The sequence below is a fragment of the Drosophila tropicalis genome, unplaced genomic scaffold, assembly GCF_018151085.1.
Source record: "Drosophila tropicalis isolate 14030-0801.00 unplaced genomic scaffold, ASM1815108v1 contig_867, whole genome shotgun sequence".
NCBI lineage: Eukaryota > Metazoa > Arthropoda > Insecta > Diptera > Drosophilidae > Drosophila > Drosophila tropicalis.
In genome coordinates, this window is record NW_027173362.1 from 792407 (window position 1) to 816322 (window position 23916).

The following is a 23916-nucleotide window of genomic DNA, read 5'->3' on the forward strand; positions in this document are numbered from 1 at the left end:
GTTCGTCGTTCACAAGCTCCTCCTAGACCGTTAAAGCTACAGGATTGAAATTTCGCATGTAGGCTTGTACATATATACTGACTAATGCATGTAGATCTTATAGGAATGATGACACTCTAAGAAAAAATAGATAAGTCTGTCAGTCAGATTAATTTTCACGATGTTTCGAAGTTTAAAAGGCAAAGTTTTTGTATTGAATTACTATATTAATACAATTGGTCTGGTTTTCCACCACAACACGCCAAACGAAACTAACGAAATATGCTCAGTTTGCATACTTTTAAGCATTTCCTCAATAGATGATCCAAATAAAAAATGAAACTCAAACTTGACTGAATATAAGAAATTAATGAAAATGTTGGATACACGGCTAAAATTTTTCAATGCATGGTCAAAAAGGACATTTAGAATTTTATTTCATAAAATTTTTACTTGCTATGAGCTCTAAGGATAATAATAATTTCATACACAACATTAATCGGGTCTGTCGAAAATCTATTAAGTTTAAGCTTTTGTCCACTGCAATCGATGAAAGTTCTTTGAAAATACTTGAATAAATCTATTGTTAATGCACTTTGATTAATGTGTAATAAATTTTAATGGCATTAATGAAAAGTCAATGGTTTTAAGTATTTAACTATTTCATGCATTTATATGTCCACACAAATATTATTAAAGATTTATAAGGTTATGTGTAGGCAAAAAATGTTATTTTTGCACCTTTTTTGCGTTCAATTTAATGGTATTTTATAGAAGAGATAAGGTATATTTAAGCTTTCAAGTTGATGGTTATTTATATCGATGTCTATTTTTAATTTTTGGTTTTTAACTCTAAGAAAAAGTTTCTGAAAATTGATACCAGACACAAAATTCAAGAAAAGAAAACTGATGTTTAAGACTTACTTCAATTTCGATGCTTAAGAGTTAGTTTTTTTTTTGCTTGGCAACTTTTTTTTTGGCACAAAAGAAAATGCTCTGGACTAGGGCCAAGTTAAGGTCAAATGTAACGCCTTAATGTGGGAAAACACAGGCAGTTTTTGCTGCCTCTTGTCGTTGTTTTTTCTAACTGTTGCTATTTGGATATTTATGTAGTACGCTACTTCTGACCTCTGTTTTTGGTAATAGCAACAGTTGAACATTTCGAAATTTGCATAAATTTTGTAACAACTATTAGGCAAGGAGGCATGTGTGTTTGTGTGTGTGTGTGTAAGTGTGTATACATACATATATAAATATATTTTGGTGAAAGGGGCAAACTTTTTGAATTTATAGAAATGTGCACGAAACTGTTTTCATTTGGGGTTCTTCTCTTTCTCCTTAAGTGTGTATGTGTGTGGGAAAGTGGAAGGCATGTCTATATGAATATTTTATAAGCCTTTTACTCTCTGTAGGTCGAGTCTCTATCACATTTATCTCTTGCTTCTATCGTTCTTCGCCTTTGCACCGCAGATGGGTGTAAAAGGGGCCACAGTATCGTTACATTGTATACATACATGCTCATATTTCACGTATGAAAGTGACAAAGCCCGGAGACATAATATTCAACATCAAAAGTAAAGGGAAACACAAGGTAATGGTGGCCAACGTGGCATGAAACATTAAGTTCATCGGTTCATCCCTTCAAATGTCTTTCATTTTGCATCGAAATCGAATGTTTCCTTTGCACCAAAGAACACATCGTTAACCACATGCTAATGAAGTAATGTGAAAACTCTAATACAAATTGATAAACAACAATTTTTCCTTCATTTTCCATAAACTGCTAGCATCAGAAGGACATTCCTCGATAGAATGGATATCAAAATTAACTAAGACATGAGTTCTTACGAAGAACGACTGTCCTCTCAGTTAATTTATTCATGATAACAATGTCCAGCGAATTGTACACCATACACATACATATGTGTTTTAGTTTCACCAGGAGCAAGTGGAAAAAAAGATTAATTTTTGCCTTAACTTAAAGTAACTTTAACAACCAAGAAAAGTAGATATATATGTAGGTATGCATGTAGATGTTTGTATGTGAGGTGGAATGGCCTAAATTTCGTTATATCGTTTTTCCAAACTTTATTTTGCCGTTTGGTTTCTGTCTAATTGCTGGCCATTCTTTAGCTTTCTTCGTTAACTTATCTTAGCTTTTTTTCCATGGACACTCCCGCTTTCTTCCGCTTAGAATTAACCGTTATTATACCCTTGCCAGAAGCATGGGTATAACAATTTAGTAAGTCGCTAGAACGACTGACCCCTGTGTGTCGTCCTAATTTGAAGTTTTAGCATTCTCTTTTTTAGCTTGAGGTATCTACTTGCCTTTTTTCTGGACATATATAAATAGTATAAGGAACTGCTGAATATAGAATGAATGTAAAAGGAACTTGTAAAATTGACTACTTAATGAAACAAAACAAAAAGGATTAATAGAGATCTGAGAATCATTTTAAAAGTTATCGAGACATAACTAGTAAAAGGATCAAGTTTCTGGAAGACAATTGTCTTAAGAGAGTTTCGGTCTGAGGGCAAAAGGAAAGGATTTGTTTTCATGTCTAAGCTTTTGCGCACATCTGCTACACTCCTCCTTCGTTTTGTTGTTTCTTCCTTTTTCTTTTTTTGGTTTTTGCCAACGTAAGTAAATTGAAAACCATTTGTTAGGCTGGGCTCTGGGCTAAAATCATTTTTCATTTGCCTGTTGAAATTTGCAATACTTTGTCTGCCACCTGTCCAGGTGTTCTATGGGTGTTTTTGGGTGGTTTTGGTGTAACGTGTGTGGATGTGGACGTGGGTGGCTCTATTGAACTTCACTCAGGTGAAATTAATGAGCGCATTCCATACATGGACACGAACTGGCCACATCCATGCATACATACAACACGCGCCAAACTCGGCTCATTACCATTGGGGCAAGACCATGGGAGTCCACTGAAGTGCACTAAAGCGCAAGTAAACCGAGTGGGGGAGCGCTGAGTGTGGCGTTGTTAGGGGCAGAGTTGTTGGCTTATTGGGCTCTCATTTTATTGGCAGCTATAAAAACGTACGTAAAGTGTCAAAGCGAAACGTTTCGTAAATGTTGCAGCGCAGCAAAAAAAAAAAACCACAGACACACACTCGAACAAAAAGAAATAAACTTGGCCAACATTTCTTTTGGCTAACATTTCAATTGGGTCTGGCCATAAAAAAAGACAAAAAGAAAAACCCCAAACAGTCAGTGCTTACATGTAATCGATTAGTCATAGAAATCATAGATCGACGAGTTGGCTACTCACGATAAGTAGCGTTGGTTCGAAACCTGATTCGATCCAGTTAGGAAAAATGATTTATAGATATGGTCGTAGCTTGGAAATCGAATTGATTCGGATTCCTTAGCAAACGGATGTTCCTTGATTACGAAAGATCGCCAAAACATTCAATTGACATTTAATTGGTTGCAATTCGATCTAATTCGAACGTCCATCATTCCTTTGAGTGAGCAGATTTACAGGTAAAAACATTACATTGACCATTTGACTTTGATTTGTATTGTTGTTTCGGTGATGTAGTTAAATATTCTCAAAACAATTCATTGTGGCACTCAATTAACGCATTTATACAATCTAATGAAAGGCAGTTGACAATACAAATCCGATCCCTCCCCTACTTGTCTGTTCTGTTCGTTACTTTTCCTCTCTTGCCATCCATAAACAATTCCCTTACCTTTTTAGTTCTCTAGTGTCCCGGGGGTTTGAGGGGTCTGACAAGTACCAGGCAAAGGTGGCAATGGCTGAGGAGAGTCACGCGGGGACCAGGGAGAAGGGGGAGCCATACCACTTGTGTGTTTATTTTGAGCCTCAACTGACTGCTTGTTGTTGTTGTTGCTTGTTTGGCATTGTGCATCGACAGCCTTTGTCTGTGGCACGCGGCAACCAGAAGCAACCAACAGAAGCGTCAGAAGAGGCATTGTCTAAACTCAGACAATAGGTACCTACCCACTCTGATTTCCCATCCCATGCCCATACCCCTCTCCTGCTAATCCCTCTACACAAGCAGCCGCCCAACAAATCATCCCAACAACATACATAGTTGTTGGCCGCCCTTTCTGAGCGTAGAAACCGGATCCAGGCATTTTTGGCATCGCATCATAATCAATCAGCAGCCCAGTCCAGTTCAGTTCAGCATCAGTATGTTACCAAAATGGCAATTTAATGATTTTCAAATTTTCAAAATGGCCAATGAATTGTCAGGGACTCAAAGGCACTGATTAACTTTGGTTTAAATGAACAACAACAAGGTCACAGGAAAATCTCTAAACTATTCAAATGGCGATGATAATTTGAAATTAACAGCACTAAAGGAGTTCAAGTCCCATTCAGAATGGATATTTTGTTAACAATAGAGGAAAGGCGAATTGAGATTGGACTGAAAGAGACTTTGCCAGACTATATCGACTCGACTGCTAATGCTGATGAAGAATATATACATATACTTTAAGACTTTCATCGCATACTTTTGAGTATATCGAATTGTTATTCGAACAGTAACATTTGCTTCTTTATTGGTCTAATTGACTTTGGCTAGAACTTTTGATATCAAGCGAAAATAATTTAACGCATCAATGATTACGATTGTTGTGTGTATGTATTTGGTTCTGATTATTGGCTCCACTTGTGTTGGTGTCCTGGCCCTATCCTTCATCTTTGGGCATGTAATTGCCATTTGCTTAACGTTTTTAGGTTTTTATGGATCAGTGAGCTGACACTGGCCCTGAAATGATGCTTCTGGGTTTTAGTTTTTCATTTCATTTAGCATTTTGATTAAAAAGGTAAACATAGTAACAAAGGTAGTTAGACAGAGGTAGAAGAGAAACAGTATGATTCAGTAAAATGAGCCTAAAAGAGAGAGAGAGAAAGAGAGAGGGAGCAGACAGTCAAACCGTTATTCTCGTTTGCAATTTAATGAAGCAAACTGTTGCTAAACAGCAGGCAGAGTGGCCTAGGTTTGGGGCATGCAACGGACGTGGCACTGCTCAAGCATGAAAAGACAGAAAGCAAAACCACAAGCCAATTCTAACCATACTATGTAAACTTATCTTGCCAAGTCGAATTCAATATACCCTTCTGGAAACACTTCTTACGAAATGTGTTTATCTCAATGGAGGATTCTTTTTAATTGTGATTAAGATTTGTACTTAAAATTAACTTAATACTTCTAATATAAAGTTTTCCTCCGTTCAAAATATTTGAGTAAAGGATTTGCTTAGTAATTGTTATTTCCTTATATTATTTTTTTTTTGTCATTTTCCAAATGTCACACCAGCTTGTCATCTGAGTGCCCCCAGTAATTAAATTGTTATATTGATCTTCACTAATAATTGACCTTAAAAGCTTAATGAACCCTTGTGCCTTTTTTTCTTCCACCTTGCCAATTGAGAAAACCAAAAATATAGCATACTTTTCGTCAAAACAGAGACAAACATACACATTCATCATATGGAAGGTACAATTTGAAATTATTTGTTAAGTATTGTAATTCTTTGTAGATTTTCTGATGTCATGAGACAAATTTCTATCATTAGAGGCACTTGATTTGTTGTAAGAAGTCTTTCTGGCACCCTTCTGAGTGTTTTCTTTTTGTTTGCAGTGTTTGTGTTGTGTTTTTTTGGTTGTGAGGGTATCAAAAAGTGTGAAAGGCAAGTGAGTGTACATCTGTTTATTGTCCTTGCTCCTTCTGCTATCCTGTCTTTTGGCAATTTGACAAGAAAGCATTATCCATACAAATGAGCTGAGGGAAGTGAAGCAGCGAAAACGAGGAGATGTCGGCAGAAAGGGAAGACAAAAAAAATGAAAAATGATATTAAATACAGAAAAAGAGGATAGCGAGAGCGATAGAGAGGGAGCAAGATAGATGAAGAGAGGGAAATGGTTGGCAACATGCCAACAAATTTCATATATTTAAAATGAAATAAATCAAAGCAACACATGATGGAATTACAGTAACTAACCCATGCCAAAGATTATAATTGATGAAAAATGACAAATTTTTTGTATCCTTGCGCGAGCGAAACCGACATACATACACATGTCGAGGAATGTAGTGTAAAAAACTCGTTTAATTTGGTTGGCATTTCCTATTAATTACAATTTAAATGAGAGAGAATTCAAATTTTTCTCTATTTATTTTGATTGTCAGTATTTATTAAAACTTCAAAGAGATAAGTAAATTCTATGCAGAGTATTAAGATTTGAATTAAGGTTGAAAATGACAAACAAATAATTTGTATTTGCCCATAATGGAATATGGAATATGGGAAAACAAAAACAGGATGGCGCAATGCTAGAAGTAAGCAATGCTAGAAATGCAAATTGTCAAACATGCAAAGCAATTTAGCTACACTGGGACACTGGCACGCACAAAAGTGCAGAGCAATCAATGCAAGCTCCTCCTTCCGACTCTGCCGACCCTGCCGACCATCCCAGCCGGTCGTTTCTCACCATCCGCCTTCAGTCACCACCCACATAGCCATCTCTTCTCATGCCGCACAAGTGACCTGCCAAACATCAAAATGCTTTTGCAGTTGAAACTGTGACACGCGCACGCTCATTGACAAGCCTTCAGTCTGTCACTCTGTCATTCTGTCAACTGGAGGCTTCAGTTGCATTTTTGGCCTACATAAGCGAGGCTGCCACACCACTTCACGGCTTTCCATCCCCCATTCCCACCATATGCACACACACACACACATCTTGTCCATTGGTTCTTGGTTCACTGCAGCTGCTTGCAAATGAACTCGAAATTGTTCACATTTCCTTTTACCTCCGACTTCAACTCCCACTGTGGGCATCTCTCTCTCTTTTGCAGACTTTTCCCATGGGTTTAGTTTGCATTTCTCTGGGTACTTGTTGCTGTTGTAATTTGCCCGCATCATCCGCTCTGGCTCGAAATCATTTCCGCGCTTCTTGGCCAATTGACCTCCATTTTCTTAACAAGACACAAAACGAATTAATGCTAGCTTGGCTTATTCATCGCATAACCAATGGCTAATTTGAATGCCAACTTATTGCTAATTGTCAAAGTCGGAAACTACTCAAGTTCGCCCTATCTATCTAACACAGATTGAACCCCAACTAATTGGGGTTCGCTGATGACAGAGGTTATTGCCCTTGACATCTAGATTTTGAGAAATCAAGGAATGCATGGTTTTAGAATATGCGCTCAAAAGTATGCTGTAAAAAAGTTAAAGAATTTTTTTGAACAATTTTCAAGAGATTTAAAAAAAAATGTCCTCTATTGAAAAAATGACTAATAAACAACTATTAAGAAGTGTAATTTATCACTTTGATATTTTAAAAAGTTGCTTTTACCTAAGATACCTAAAGTAATTATATCTGAAATATAATTAATGGAATCCCAGGTGTAGGAATGTTCCCATTTACGAATTCGCCCAAAAATGGTTGCAAGAGGCATCGTTGTTTTCTCAATTTACTTTTGAATCCGTAGATATTTTTATGCCGAAATAAAAATTTACACTTCGAAACATTTAGTTCCTAAAAGTACTACTTTGTACTACTTAGTAAGACGTTCTTTTTGAGATTGTATTAATTTTTATTACATGTGAGTTAGCATTCAATGGATACGATGGAGGTTGAGGATTGGATGTTGATGCGAATTCGCAAACAGATTCAAGTATCTATTTGCACAGCTGCAGTTTACATTTAAGTATAAATATAATTAAACCAAAGTACCCCAAAGTACTTTGGAGATATTCCCTTTAATTATATTTATATTGTTCTTGAACAAATTAACTTTTCGCACATCGCTAGACTTTATTCACATTGATGATTATCTGTTGATAATAATTGAAAGAGACAACATTTGGTTAATAGAGTAGAAAAAAAAACACTTATTTATTTTTGATTTTGTTATTGTAATTGTTGTTGTTTGTTTGATTGATTCGATCTTAACTATTGTCGTTAAGCAAACGTTGTTCATTATAGCGTATAGGATATGTTAGAGCATTCCCCTTGTCCCACGAGTAGAGTTCCTAGAATAATGATTAATGATTGGCAAAATGTGGAAATAACAGAGAGAGCGCAGAACTGACTTACCACAGTTAATGGATTATATCCCACAGTGGTTGTATGACTGAAGGGATTCGAGAATGGTAGATTTGTATTTAACAGTTTACCCTTGTAAAGATCGACAACATAACGAATTTGTGTATTCTTATCGGTGCCGGAATCGATGGCATATAGATTACCGCAAACGATGAACATTTCCCCGAACTGATGATGATCGAGAGTGATGTTGAAATTATATTGCATTTTTAGGGTTTTGGCATCCAACTGTAATGGGTAAATTCATTGCAAAATCAGTTGATTAGATCCTCCACTATCGTTTGTTACCTTGGCCACCATCGTGTTGTTGGAATCGTAGGTTGAATAGATAACCCATAGACCAACTTCATCCACATTGAAGTCCATGTAGTTGTAGTCCGTTTTATATAGACGATTGGAGGCAGCTATACCGGCATAAGGTAATTGTGTGGCTAGCAAATAAACGTAGAGTGAGAATCTTCTTAGAAACAGCATGTCCCTGAATACTTACTTATTTTCTCATTGGTAAACAGATCGAGTTTTACCACAAGATCGGTATTCTTTTGCTGATAGTAAAACGAACCATTGAATACTGCATGAGCATTGCCCTGTGTTAAAGACAATGACTGATCAGCAATCTACTAAGTGATAATAGTCATACATGACTCTTACATGAAATCCTTCGGGTATTTTATACTTATGCATGGGCACACTATTCATGCGATACTGTGTCCTAGTGGTAAACTCAAATAAGTTGTATGGATCATTCTCATTGGTCACAAAAGTCTTGTCCCTATCCTTATCACTCGGAGCAGCATCCCTCAGCCATGAACCGAACTTCTCATTGACAACTTTATGGAACACGGGTTTACCCACAGCATACAGATAACAGGCTAAGAACAACCCGTTTACAATCGTGCTGAGATACTCAAGGATCTAACAATAAGTACACTTACTTTTTGGTCTTTTCGGTAAACCGGGATAACTTAAATTGCCAGTTGGTTGTATTTCAAAATTATTCAATATCGAATCCTTACATTGGTATAAACTGTCAACGAAACGTGCCAATCAATTGGTGTTGCATTGCATAAAATTACATTACTCTCGTACCTGGGATCCGGACATTGATCACACACTGGACACTCACTTTCGGGTGGTCGCTGACCATAAACCTTAATGTTGTTCCCCACATAGGGCGTTTCACTATTGGGATCTTGGGCTGTAAAACACCAAAACACACACATATCTTTAGAACAAGAAACGATGACAAAGTGTAAGTTGACTACTTACGAGCTATTTCAAAATTAACCATTGTGGCATTTAACTCATTTCTGGCCACACAATGATAATAGCCGAAATCATCTTTACGCAGGTTATTGATGGTCAAACGCATTGATGTCTTGAAGCTAACAATGAAATATTTATATTAGTTTGAGTAAATGAGTTAAGAATTGTCAAACCTACCCATCGGGATACGATTCGATGCGATATTTATCGCTTGGATCTAATATTTTGCCATCGTATGCCCGTTCCCAATAGCGTATCGCCTCGGGGAAAGCCTCAACTTGACATTCCAGAGTGGCGCTACTTTGATATTCGGCATAGATCATTTGTCGGTACACTGAAATCATCGGAGCAACTATCAAGAGAGAGAGAGAGAGAGAGAAAATAAAAGTCGTGTCAGAGCAAATACTTCACTCTTACTCACAGTGCACTTCCACAAGGAAGGTGGCATTGGCCACTGGAGCTATCCCATTGTTGGCATAACAAGTATATGCAGCCATTTGATGCCTGGTTATGTTGGTAAACTTTAAGAATTGCCCGCTAATGGAGGCCACTGCAAAGATGAAAGATCTTTTCAACGATCGGAAAAGTTAGATAATCCTACTACTCACTCTCCATGCCATTGACATTGATGGTGCGACCATCGTCACGTCGCCACTCCACTTTGGGCACCGGATTTCCGGTGGCTGAGCAACTGAGATTCAATGTTCGTCCCTCTTCCACAATGACCGAACGTTGGGCATCGGGTGAGCGTAGATCAGTTATGGATGGCGGTATGAGTAGATCATTTGAGGCGCTGCCATTAGGATATTGCATTTTCCAAGCATTGATTCCTGGTATGCCAGGTGTTCCATTCGTTCCCGGCTTACCAGGACGACCGCGCGGTCCAGCAATGCCTAAATGTGGGATGATCAGTTATTGAAATAATTGCCAATCCTTTGCACTTGCTCACCCTTGAGTCCTCGTTCTCCGGGAGGTCCCTGGGCTCCCTTAGGCCCCGTAATAGACATGCCGTCCTTGCCATCTTTGCCATGAAGACCATCTTTGCCATCCCGGCCGGCCAAGCCATTCTTACCATCTGCTCCGGCCCGGCCTGGGACGCCATCAAGGCCAGGTTCCCCGGGCACTCCATCACGACCATCAAGACCAGCTCGGCCCACGCCGCCTGCATCACCCTTGGGCCCACGAGGGCCGGCCGGACCCTGGACTCCAATACCATCAACACCCGGAGCTCCTGGCAGGCCGACGTCACCCCGGTTGCCCTTGGGTCCGGGAATCCCAGGCAATCCGGGATTACCAGTGGGTCCCTTCGGCCCCACATCACCTTGTGGTCCCTGCGGCGCAGGTGGGCAATAGTCTTGAGTACCCTTGCAGAATCCCGTGATAATTTGCTCCGGCACACGACAATATGTATTCAAATAGATCCACTCATCGCCCCCCGGTGCCGCTCCCTTTAATCCGGTGCGCTTTCGTATCTCCGCATCCTGTTCATCTAGCACCTTGCGATGATTGGGATTAAAAAACTCGATCAATGGATCCGCTGTTGATAAAGAATTATTATTTCAAATGTAGTTTTTCGCCTTAAGTCCTACCAACCGTGCATAGATGCCGTTGGGGACGTGACATCCCTGCGCATTCTTTTCCCATGTGGTCCATGTGTTGTATGACTTATTTGATTATCCGTAAATTTACGCTCATTCTTTACGATGGTTATATCCGGAGACTTCAGTATACTCTGTGTTGTGGAACTGTAGAAGAGTTCAAAAGGAAGTTGAATCGAAATTCAAATACGTTTCAAATATAGTGATACAATGTGTACAAACCTTGACTCCATGATGTCATCTCTGGTCAGGATCTGCAGAACCATGGCTTTTAGCATATGCTCCGATCTGACTAGTTCATCTTGAAACTGCTTATGAAATGTTGTAATCCTTGTGCTCTGTTGGTGTGTGTGCGTGTAGAAACTTATACCCAGTGTGGCAATAATTAGAGTCAAGGCACCCAGATAGATATAGACGAGAACCAGTGAGGTACTACGGATTTCGTTAACCACAATTGGTGATTTTCTAATGCAATTGCAGGGGCAAGGACATGGCGCCTCGGTGATATGTTGATCCTCTATATCCTTACACGATACTGATGATTGCCTCACGTGTTGACAGTTCTCACATAGGGATTCGTTCTGGCTGCTGGTCTGGCTACTATCATTGCTATCCTTTAGCATATTGGTCCTTGAATCTGATGACTCCAAGTAGGGTGGCTCATTTGCTCTTGCTGTTGTTGTTGTTGTTGATGGCAATCCTTCCATCATTTCGTTTGCATTACTTTTTCGTTTCTTTTTCATTTTGGATTTGTGCAAACTTTGATTAACAGCCAAAAACATTTGTGCGCCTGTTTGGAAAGCAATAGTAGGTAATAATAACAAATACAACAACAACAACAACTAGAAATTGATCAAATAAGATTTATGGCCGGCAAATGTAATTCAACATGAATATTTTTAGAAACTAAGAAAAAAAAAAAAAAAAAAAAAAAAACACGAAAATCAAAAATAACAACACTACAAAACGATTAGATCTATATATATATATATATATATATATATATATAAATATCTACAGTATATATATATATACATATATACGTATATGTAGATATGAATTGGAAAGAGTTGGGCGTATGGGGGGTGGGTGTGTGTATCAGGGGAAATCAGAATCAAAAGAGTTGCACGAGTTGCATTTCTGTTTGCTAATTCTCACATTTGTTTAAACAATATGATTTTCTGTTGTATGTTTTTGTTTTTGTTTTTGTTTTTTTTTTTTTTTGTTGAGATACTTTTTTTTCACACTTTTCCTACGGAGCTACGGGGAGAGAATGAGCGAGGAAGTGGGAAAAGGCGAAGCAGAGACCCGTGGATAAACAGGGGAAGGAGAATGTTAGAATGGAAGAGTGAGCGATAGAGAAGGAGTGTGAGAGAGAGACAGGAAGGTGGAGAAAGATTTATATAAAGAAATATGTGGACAACCTCCGTTCGCGTTGGCGTCTAATTTCCGACTAAATTGTTGTATGTGTGGCGACAATTTTCTCCGGCACAATTCGCCGGCAAAACTTTTTCTTCTTCCTACTCGAGCGTTTGACACTTTTTCCATGACACCAAGACACAGACAAGGAAAAGAGAGCAACAGACAGAGAGAGCGAGAGAGTGAGAGAGTGAAAGAGAGCATAGGATAGCGAGAAATCAGTTAGTACGTCAGCTAAGTTAATGCGATTTGATAATTTATAGACCTTAAAAATATCTGACACATTTAATAATCTATTTTATGCATATAGTATGTATATATAAAGATCCAAAAGTTCATTTTCGATTGGCAACGTTTGGAAACGTTTTCGGAATCTATCGTTTATTCGGTTGGATTTTCTTTGCCTGTTTCCGCATTTATATATTTATCTATAAAGAAAGAAAAGAGAGAGCACTTTGAATGCGACTCTGGGAGTTTCAAGTTTGACGCATGCGCTGCCCCTTTTCGCTTCTGGATGCATGTCGAGTGAGTGGCAAGTGGCATGTGGCATGTGGCAAGTTGTCGTGCGTCTTTCAAATTATTTAAAACAAACGCCAAATAAACCGATTTATATTTTTTGTCAACAAGTTCAAAGCATTTTGAAATCAGCAAATTGGAATCGACACAAAACAGTTTTTTTTTTTTTTTTCTTCGGTTTTTTTAGATTTAAAAAACAATTTTTCAAATTTCTGCTAAATAACTTAAATTAACTAATCAACTGTTTCGCTTAAAATACTTATGCCAGAAATATATATCAAATATATTGTATATCAAATGTATCAACCATCGCGTTGGAGTAAATATGATGATGTTGAATGAACTCACAACATATGTTCAATCAAAACCTTTTGATTTTCATTTCAATATTTCAATCATTCTTATTCATTTCACCAATTTCTTCGCATTGGAGAGTCAGAGACTATAAAAGCTAGAACCATCAAAATGAAGACTTTGACAAATAATTTGCCTTAGTTTTAAGATTCATGAACTTGAATTATCAATAAATCAAATTATCGTAGAGAAAGATATCCTTTATACTTATTGCTTTTACTTTTGGGTGATCGGAGGACTATTAAAGATGAATCTGAAAAAATCTTCCCACTGGCTAAGGAAAAGTTTAATTTACTTCAATCTCTTGAATTGATTGATTGATTCCTGGTATGCCAGGTGTTCCATTCGTTCCCGGCTTACCAGGACGACCGCGCGGTCCAGCAATGCCTAAATGTGGGATGATCAGTTATTGGAATAATTGCCAATCCTTTGTACTTGCTCACCCTTGAGTCCTCGTTCTCCGGGAGGTCCCTGGGCTCCCTTAGGCCCCGTAATAGACATGCCGTCCTTGCCATCTTTGCCATGAAGACCATCTTTGCCATCCCGGCCGGCCAAGCCATTCTTACCATCTGCTCCGGCCCGGCCTGGGACGCCATCAAGGCCACTATAAAAGCTAGAACCATCAAAATGAAGACTTTGACAAATAATTTGCCTTAGTTTTAAGATTCATGAACTTGAATTATCAATAAATCAAATTATCGTAGAGAAAGATATCCTTTATACTTATTGCTTTTACTTTTGGGTGATCGGAGGACTATTAAAGATGAATCTGAAAAAATCTTCCCACTGGCTAAGGAAAAGTTTAATTTACTTCAATCTCTTGAAGTAATAGTTAAAAGTTAGCTAGAATACGAATTGCCATCCGCATTGTTTAAATCATTGCTGCTGTAATTTCTCTTGACTTTCGGGCATAAATTGTCATTCATGTTATCCTTATCTTTCGAGCATTTCAACTTTTAGCTCCATCATTATCCTTGGCACTTTGCACTTCATTTGATTTGCATGTCTATTTGTATTTCCATTTTGAATTTCAATTTACGTTAGCTACGAGGCAAAATGCAGCATAAAACACAAAAAGGACGAGATGAGTATTTGGCCAAATGAGCTGTGCCAAGCAGTAGCAGTAGTATCCTAGGAGGAGGAGGAGGAGGAAGGTAAGGAAAATGACTCAGGGCATAGAGGGCATAGGACATAGGACAAAGAGCAATCCTAGGTTTGTGTTGAAGATGTAATTTGGCAGGCCAAGCTAAGACTCTGATAAGAGAAGACTTTCTTTTTCTGGTATGCCGAAATATAATAAGCTGCTTATGGCCAAGGCTAGAAGGATAAGAAGCAACAAGCCGCAGGAACAAATGGAAAAAACTCAAGCAAACCAAACATTCAACAGCAACAACGAAGCCAATAAATCAAAACGTCAAGATGATGGCCTTTGAAGTGCCTTTTAAACAAGGACAATAAGCGGCAGCCGAAAGCATTGGGAGGGTGCTGGGGGTGGCGACTGAAGAAACAACAGACATCGCTTAATTTTCCCTTCACTTATCCGGAAATGACAAATTAAATGACAAGAGCTGAGCTGTCAGCAGCTCAGCAAAACGATTCAGTTTCATTCACTTTGCCATACCCTGTACTTAGTGTGTCAAAATGGTGAGTGCGTGCATTAAAGTGGCGGAAATGAAGCCTCACTTTGGTTGAGAATCAGCAGTATAGGATAATTTATGGTTATCATAGTTCCATCTCAAGCTTTGCTTACAATGCAAGCATCCTTCATTTCGCTTTCGAAGTTTAGGGTATCTTAAAGTCGGCGTCGCTACCGAACGTCCCAAAAGTTCTCATTGTTCGTACTGTTAATGACAAATTGATAATTTCGTTTGCATTTGCTTCTTCTTATGCTTAACCAAAGTGTACAATGTTGCGTATACGTAATAAAAGTAGCGAACTTTTCGCTTCTGTTTTTATGACGATAAAATGAGGAGACATAACTCTTTTGCAATATAGTTTTTTTTTTACGACTGCAAAAAAGGAAACAAAAAAACGAAAGAGTAAAATACTACCATTAATGCCTAACACAGCCAATGGAATTGGCTGCCAGGCTAAAAAAATTGGTTAAGGTAGTGGCAAAAACTTTACCGTAACCCAAGGCATCCACTAGGGAGAACGTTTCGCGTACTAATCCCTCAGGCGACGAAAAGGAATTGTTGCATACTCTTAGGCGGCGTTCCAGGGCAACTTCGAATGCATAAATTTATTGTTCAACTTTTAATGTATCTTAGCAATAATAAGTTTGAATTTATGAATTCAATTGGTTAAATTGGTTCAAATGGTTACTCATTTCTACATATGTTTATAAAGTGTGAATGGATAATACCATTTTTATACCCTTGCAAAAGGGTATATTAATTTTGGTCAGAAGTGTGCAACGCATAGAAGGAAGCATCTCCGACCATATAAAGTATATATATTCTTGATCAGCTCGACGAGACGAGTTCATATAGCCATGTCGCAAACGCAAACTCCTCCTAGACCGCTGAAGCTACAGATATAAATGTTTGTGCAAATGTAATCAAGATTGGGTGACTATATTATATGGCACCCATAGGAACGATCGGTCGAAAACAGTGACTTTTGTCAATAACATCGTTACTTCTAACGCTTTTGCTTTCAAATGAAACATTTGTTAGTTTAATATATCTGTTAATGAATGTTGCGAATCTGATAAACATCGGGAAACTATATCATATAGCTTTCATAGGAAGAATCGGTGGAAAACAGTGATTTTGATCAATATCTTCGTTATTTCCTATGATTGTAGGCCATTCTTTCGCAAACATTCGACTTTTATGATAAAACCGTTTTTACACATTGATGGCTTTAGGTAAGAAAAGAGTTGCCAAAACTCGGCCCTCTCCTACTCCTGCCAGGAAATAAAAACTGGTAATCATTATTTCCGATTTCTTTTTCCATCTGAATAAAGATGAAATAAGTTTAAGAACCTTCTAAAATATATGCATATATTCTTGAGCAGTATAAGACTAGTTAACCGATTTTTTTGTAGATAATGGGTTTTTTTATTACATTTTCATTTTCTTTATTTTGAATATCGGCTTAGAGATCTTTAATTTCAAATTATTGTAGTACATATCTATGTATGATCAACACCGACAACCCCATGCTTTGAAATCTTTCGAGAAAATCTTCTCTTGGTATTGCAAATCAGGTGAGGTTAAAATAAAAGAGTCTAATGGTTTAATTTGTGGCAATCCATCCGATGCAGATCGAATGTGGCACAGTCATTAACAGGTTTATAAAACCGAATTAAACTCTGTAGCATTGATCCAGACGAACGGACGGACAGACTGACGGACATCGCCATTTGAGCTCGCCTAGTTTAGAATGAATTTGTCAGTGAAAGGACTTTTGAACACATGTAAGCAAACGTTGGTCAAGGCAGAAATGACCAAGTACAAATTCTTTTTACAAGGGATTGATAATGTCTAGTGATATTAACTACTAAATAAGTAATAAATATTAATGGATTTGCAAAAAGTTAGTATGACATTATCGTGTTCGAGAGGGCAAGAGTCCAGATTGATATGTATAGTCAATTTCAAGGACAATATTGAGCGTTTATGTAGCTAGGTAATTTATTTAGTGTAACGCAAAACTTTTCAGGGCCGTGCTTTTCAATTGGAATTGAAGCCTAATTGATGTTTAAATTTTGTTGGTCTTTGGGCGTGGCAATTGAACAATTGAAGGGCGGCGCATTCATCAAGCCGATGAGAGTGAAGGATAGAGAAGCATCTCTTCATCGCTGGCTTCCTCCTTTCGGTTTGCTAGTCTAGTCCTTTGATTTTCTTGTTGGGGTTTGCTTTTAGGTTGGTTTGCATTTGGCTTTTGCATATTTATGAGGCTGAACAAATTTAAAGACTGGATGAGAGATGCCAAGGAGATAGAGACACAGAGATAGACAGAGAGGGTAGAGAGGAGGAGATAGAACACGTCCTGGTACGTACGTACGTATGTACGTGGTACAAAGCTCGCAGCATCCTCGACCGGCAGGCAGTGCAGCATTTATTTTTCTTTTCTTCATTTTCGTTTCGTTTTTTCGGACGTTTTTTCCGTTTTTGCTTCTTTTCTTTCGATTTGCTTTCGTTTTATTCTTTCATTTTATTGCTCAAATATTCTCTAATACATTGCGAAGGAGGAAAGGAGCAAAATAGGTATGCAGAAGAAGATGCCCTCGGAGCACGTGTTCGCCTTTGCTACGAAGCAACAAATGCCGACAAATGAGGCCCGAAGGGGCCTCACGTCGACGCCGCAGTCATCGACGACATCGCTGTCGTCGGTGTCGCTGCTGCCGCCAACGTCGAAACTCTGCGGCAGCGATGCGTCGTTTCGCCTGTTGAAATGTTCGAAAAAGCATTGGAAATCATGCACAAAGTTTTTTATTTTCGATAAGCTTTTGCCTTCGTTGAAAAAAAGCTTTGCTCGATTCTATTTCCTATCCCCCGAAAAAAAGCTGGCTTCCATGCTGCAAAACTTTTGGAAAGATCCGCACCAAAAGAGAGGAGCTTCTTGAAGATAAATCAAAAGCGTCTGACGTCACAATTGCCCCTTTCCCAAGGGTTGAATCTATAGTATATGTACATACATACATATATTTACTATATATGCATGTGGACCCCATGTGTTTGTGTGTATGTATGTGTGTGTGTATCTGTGTGTCAATAAATGTACCAACTTTAAATAAGGTCATTGGGTCACTGCAGCTGTGACGTCAGTGCAAGTACTTGACCTCCACAAAAAGGAAAAAAAACCACAAAAACAAAGTGAAAATAAATCTGCAAATACAAAACAAACAAAATAAACTTTACTGAATGCAATTTCCTTGTACTAATACATGATTTTCTTGTTGATCTTTTCATTGCAGGTGAGTTAAACGAAACCTAAAAATATTATAATACCGATTTACATATTGGGGGGTTCCCCAAGCAAAGGCTAAGTATAAAAGTGTAGTTAGCATGTTAAAGCGATTATTCGATGGGACTATCTTTGCACAATATATGGCTAAAAAAGAGCAACTGAAGAGACCCAAGAAAATATTATTAAATATTATTTTATAAATCAACTATTTTGTCAGAGATCTTTTAATCGATGCAAATTTGCGCCTACCCTTAACAGATAATTGCCACAAAGATTATAAGTGGGGATTAAGGACCAATTGAGACAGGGCAGAACTGAAGAGAGTCAATGTGTATGCTAGCCATTTTCATGACCAGAAGGTTTCTTCACTGGCAGAATATGCCAATAGCGTAAATGGTTGTCTAGTATCAATTTTGTTGCCAAGGTGCCGACTTACTTACCAATGGAAAGGGCTTGCCCAAATGGCCTATTTGAGGGTCACCATTTGTAATTTTTAACATTACGGAAATTTATTACTGTTACTACGAATAGCCATGCATTGATTTCACTCAATACTTCTTACCACAATCCACACCAACCACAGTTGTTACCTAAGGGAATGCTGCCTTGGCTGGTTCACTTGTTAGTATACTTTAATGGGATTTTTCTATACTTCTACTGAGAAAGTTCTCAAGTACAGAGGTCCGATTCGACGAATTGTCATTCTTCAAACTTGATCTTAATTGGGAAACAAAAAGGTTAATTACCAAGATTCATTCCAGTAGCTTTCTAACTGGGAGTGGGACATACTGACATGGCTATTTCCCCTGCGTAACAAACGTCTGATTAAAATTATAATACCCTCTACAAGGGACCGGTGAGTGAAACAGTTTATGTCAATTATCACTCAAAGAATGATTTTTCTGTTTGAGAGAGTGCTCATCTTTATCTAAATATTTATCTGTGGCACAGTGGTTGCCATTCAAGTTTATATATTACACTTGAAAAATACTGCAATGTAATGGATTTAGCGGACCTTTCTTGGTTGTCTGTAATGGGCACAAACTAAGATACCCAAAGAACCTAAACGCAAGGACTTACAGGATATTTTTGTATAAAAGTTAAAAAGTTTTATAGATACTTTGACATTTGCAAATATGTTTGCCTCAAATAAATGGAAAGGAAGCCATTTAATATTTTTCTTCTTCTGACTAAATAGCAAAATGGCTAAACTCTTAAACAAAAAGTCTCGCAAAGCGTTAAGAAATACTTGACTTAAACAATTTAGACTTCAATTAGCGATCAGTCGCAATTGAAGGTGTCAAACATTAGGTGAACTTAAGTTTACTTAATGTTGTAAACATAAACCTAAATACGAAAATACGAAAAGCAATCAACAAGCCATTGAACCGTTCAATTATTCATCAATCATTCAATCCTGTTAAGCATATGGACCTAGAATAAACAATATTAAGATGGATTCATAAAAAATCAAAAGTGTGTGAGAAGAGAAATAGAAAAACGGGGAGGTTGAGTGGAATCGAGCAGGAGAAAGAACTGAAATGAGAATGATCATTGGTCAATGGGGTTATGGGGATGTAAGGCGAATTGTCTGTTTGCTCTCAATGAACACTGCAAATGATCTACATCCATTTACGCCTAACCGAATGCCCATCTCCCTGTCACCGCCCCTCGCCTACTGCCCCGTTGCTGTGCTTCAATCAATCGGCAAAAAAATCAGCAATAAACTTGGCAATCGCCAAAATGTGAAAATGCATTAAGAATGATGCTTAAAAATGTTCATCTGCCAAGCATTAAAAACGATTTTTGTCGGCAATTGACGAAAACAAGGCAACAAATCGAATACGATATTCCCTTTCTCAGATTTTTTCGTCTGTCCCATCATTCCTGCCATGGTCGATGGCCGCTTTACGCAACTTTCTTCAGCGGGCTGGGGGTGGTGAGAGGTGGTACGTGGGCGGGGATTGGGATGGGGAAAATTGTTTGTTTGAGAGGGAGTGTGAATAGGCAGATGGATGGAAAAGTGAATGAAGGTCGACACATGATTTTCTTTTTTGTTTTAGTTTCCATTTTTCTTTTTTCCTTCTTTGTTTATGTTCATTGTGTTAATCGTGTGACGATATTGCCCTATCGTAGATATAACTACTAACCATAAGTATATAGAAGGGAAATACGTAGATGCAAGTCAGTCTGTGTATTCTGTGTGTGAGGGGAAGGGAATGCTAGTTTGTGCATCTTTCAGAAACACACAATAACTTACACATATGTATGTATGTGTATGTGTGTACACAACGTCAACATTTTATTTATCATTTTACTAATGAAATAATGCAGAAAGTTTTTGGCCATGTATTGCGTTGTGGTTAGAATGTAACGTCGAGGGTTGTTTCGGAAGTATGCATAAAAAGAAAAGGTTTATGAATTGGGTATATCTCGTGCTACATTAGTCAGAGATTATAAAAGCAATAGATTAATTTTTAGTAATATTATTATTACCTAAGTGATCCAAACTCAAAAATGGTCAAAGAGTTGTCTGTTTCATTGGGAGAATGGGTCATTCGGTCAATTTGAATTTTCCATTATGACATTACGGGTCTTGACTTGGTAAGACGAAGTCATTGGGTGGTTTGAGAAACGAGAAATGGAAAAGCTTCTATGTCCCTATCGGTGGAATCTTAAAAACCAATAAGTCATTCTCATTTTCAAGAATTCTTGTTCTTAATTGTTAATTCCGGAATATACATAGAAACCCTCGTCTATTTTCATTTGCTTCAAGCATTCCTCACTATAGATAGATACATATTTAATGCTTTCGCTCTTCTTTTGCTCTTTGCGTTAGGTAAACCTTGATGATTCAGTTAAAATGGAAAGCGAAAGATATTTATGGTTCCTATGATACTTTTTGATGTATTGCATTTCAAAAGGAATTTTCGACAAGGTCTAGGCTCACGTCCATCTAACTAGTCAAAATGTTTACATTGCCATTTGTTCCCAGTGCAATTTGAAACAACTTAACAAGGCCAAATTTCAACATGAATCTGTTTATGCGTTGGTGAAAAGTTCAATAACACGAATTTAATGTATTCAAATCAAGAGCGAACTTGAAGTTTGAAGTCTTAACATGGAATGCTCGACAACTTTTTGCTGTTTTAGTTTTGGTTATAGAAAATAAGTAATTTTTTAACTCCAATTTTTACTTGACACACTTTACTTATACGTAATATTGAGTCAACAATCGATGATAGCGATTTCATATTCGCGTCCCTTAATTGTTTTGCCTTAAGAAAACAAAAAAATAGATTAAATGTAACCCCTAATATATTTGTCTCGTTTGACTTTGGTAATAACGTATACGCACGGTGTGCCGGCTAACAAAATAATGAGAGACTGATTAAGAAAGTGGCAAAAGCTAAATACTTACATAAGTAACATGAACATTGCACAGATGGATACGTTTCCAACCCCATTAAGTATATAAATATATGTTCTTCATCAGCATGGGAAGCTGAGTCGATATGATCATGTCCGTCTGTCAACTCTAAGCCTTCAATTTTCAAGTTATTAGTATGAAACTTGGTACTTCTACTATTTATAGCCTGTATGAAAATCATTCAAGTTGTGCTATACGAAATATTGGTAAAGGAGTTGCACTTTTTTTTTGTTTAATTAACTAATAAGTTAATACAATAATGTAGGTCATATCCCAAAGATCCGATAAATAGAGCGCAAGTTATAGCCAATATAAATCGGCTCTGATTTAACTACTACGTTATTGCTTGATTTCAGGGGACACACAAACACACACACATACAGACGTAACGCTACAAAAAGAATGGGTAAGCTTGGGTATAGCGAAATAGAAAGGGATATAATGAGGCTGTGAAGGTTATTTATCTACATACATATGAGCATAAATCTAGGCAATGGGCCACAGAAAGTTATCAAAACACTTAAAAATGTTATTGTCAAAGACGAAGGTATGTAGGTTTTTTATAAATACATACCTATTTATATTTATATTTTTGTATTTAAATGATAAAAGAAAAGATGTAACCTAGTGTAATAAGGACATAGTTATCAATGTTAAATATTAGGGGAAGCGGAATGGAATGATCCAATGGTGTTCGACTTCGTCTCCGTCTCCGTTGGCATTTCATAGAACTAATGGTTTATTTTCATACCTTGGTTGGAAAGGTGATTGAAAGTAGCACTAGATCTACAACCTGCCTCTAATCTCGATGAGTTTAAAACTTCATTTGTTGGATTACCACTGCCACCCCCACATGACCAAAATATCCAATTTGACAAGTAAATGGGACATTCTTTCGATTAAAAACTTTTTGTGAGCTCTGCTTAATATTATCAAACAAATTTTGTGTCTGTTCAGGAGCATGGCTTAGGCGGTGTTCACGCCAAATTCTGGTAAATTTTTGTGTTTTGTAAATAAAGATTTATATGCAATCTCTTGTGGCAATGATTTTAACTGTTTTTCCTCATTCCATTTGTGAATAATCTAACACTAGCTCTACAGAAGCATATGTTTATTCCTAGAGTTATCATTGTGTACACGTTATCTCTTATATATGTAGAAATGAATCTCTATATTTGATGATTAAACCCACAAGTAAACGGAGAGAAGGAGATTCCTTGCAGTTTCTACGACAGATTTAATATTAAGTTTGATCATAGACCATTAGAGGATAGTTAGGGATAGCTTATATTTTAATAAATGACTTCTTATTTGGAGTATGAATTACACCCAATGGCTGTTATGATTGATTAACAAAGTTTACGATTTCATGAATTTGTCATGCATAAACCTGGCTAAAAACCGTTTTAGCCGGCTAGATTGTCTAGAAAGTGGCAAAACACTCTTACTAACACATACACTTACCAACAAGTTGGATGGATTTACTTTTCGCTTTTGTTGTCGTCGTCGTCGTCGTCGCCGTCGTTGTGGTAGTCGTTGTCCATTGTGTGCTTCGGTCGGCGTCTCGGCCGGCGCCTGATCTCATCTGATATTGATGGCGATGTCCATGCCATGCCATGCCGGATCTTCAGTAACGCGTACGCCGGTGAGAGCTAAGCACTTGCTCCACAACAAAGAGCAAACTAAGAAAGCAAATATACAATACAAATTTCCAAAAAAAAAAAACAAAAATATTAAAGAAAATACTCAGGAAAATCAATTAGAATTGCATTCGTTACTGAATTATAGTATAGTTTCTAGTTCGGGTGTTGTTTTTGTTTTTTTTTTTTTTAAGTGTTTTTCTATTAGTGTGGAAAATGTGATTGTTAATTGTCAGCCAAAGTGGCAAATATTAAAAGAAAATAGAAAGAAAAAAGTGTCGCGAATGATGACGTAGCCAGTCTCTCTCTCTCTCTCTCTCGCTCTCTCTATCTCCATCTCCTTGGCCATATCTACCTGTCTCTTTTTACCATGTCGGTTCTTCTCTTTCTAACTTTATCTCTGTGTCTCAGAGTCAGGGCGTCTGTCTCTATCTTCTAGTCGAATTATTGTGTATGAAAATAATATATATATATATATATACATATGTATATATATATGAAAATTTATGTGTTGTTTTTGTTCTTGTGATTTCGTTTTGGAAAATGTGAAAAATGTGTGCGACAACTGACTGCCCCTGCACCACCGCGAATGCCGCTGCCCAAAGCTGCCACCGCCCTCTATGTCTGTGGGTCTAACGGTCGCTCGGTCGCTCGGTCGCTCATTGCTGCGTGGAGTGAGAAAAAAAAGGCGG

The 23916-nt window shown here is 37.7% G+C and overlaps 2 protein-coding genes across 3 annotated transcripts in view; one reads left to right on the forward strand and one right to left on the reverse strand.

Annotated features, from left to right (window-relative positions):
• Positions 1 to 23916, forward strand: part of Sh (Potassium voltage-gated channel protein Shaker) — a 150597-nt gene that overhangs the window by 41694 nt on the left and 84987 nt on the right.
• On the reverse strand, positions 7839 to 23096 carry LOC137583367 (uncharacterized). Of its 2 annotated transcripts, none has more exons than XM_068298340.1 (15): positions 23049 to 23096; positions 11168 to 11735; positions 10941 to 11092; positions 10297 to 10884; positions 9956 to 10240; positions 9769 to 9897; positions 9525 to 9699; positions 9351 to 9466; positions 9171 to 9279; positions 9017 to 9108; positions 8733 to 8953; positions 8572 to 8668; positions 8370 to 8512; positions 8073 to 8309; positions 7839 to 8008 (listed from the first exon to the last, which is right to left on the reverse strand). In XM_068298340.1, the coding sequence occupies exons 2-15, from the start codon at positions 11725 to 11727 to the stop codon at positions 7925 to 7927; spliced, it is 2988 nt and encodes a 995-aa protein (XP_068154441.1). In that variant the 5' UTR covers positions 11728 to 11735; positions 23049 to 23096; the 3' UTR covers positions 7839 to 7924. The 2 variants fall into 2 exon arrangements, with proteins under 2 accessions (XP_068154441.1, XP_068154440.1); XM_068298339.1 differs by lacking the exon at positions 23049 to 23096 and adding an exon at positions 12370 to 12384.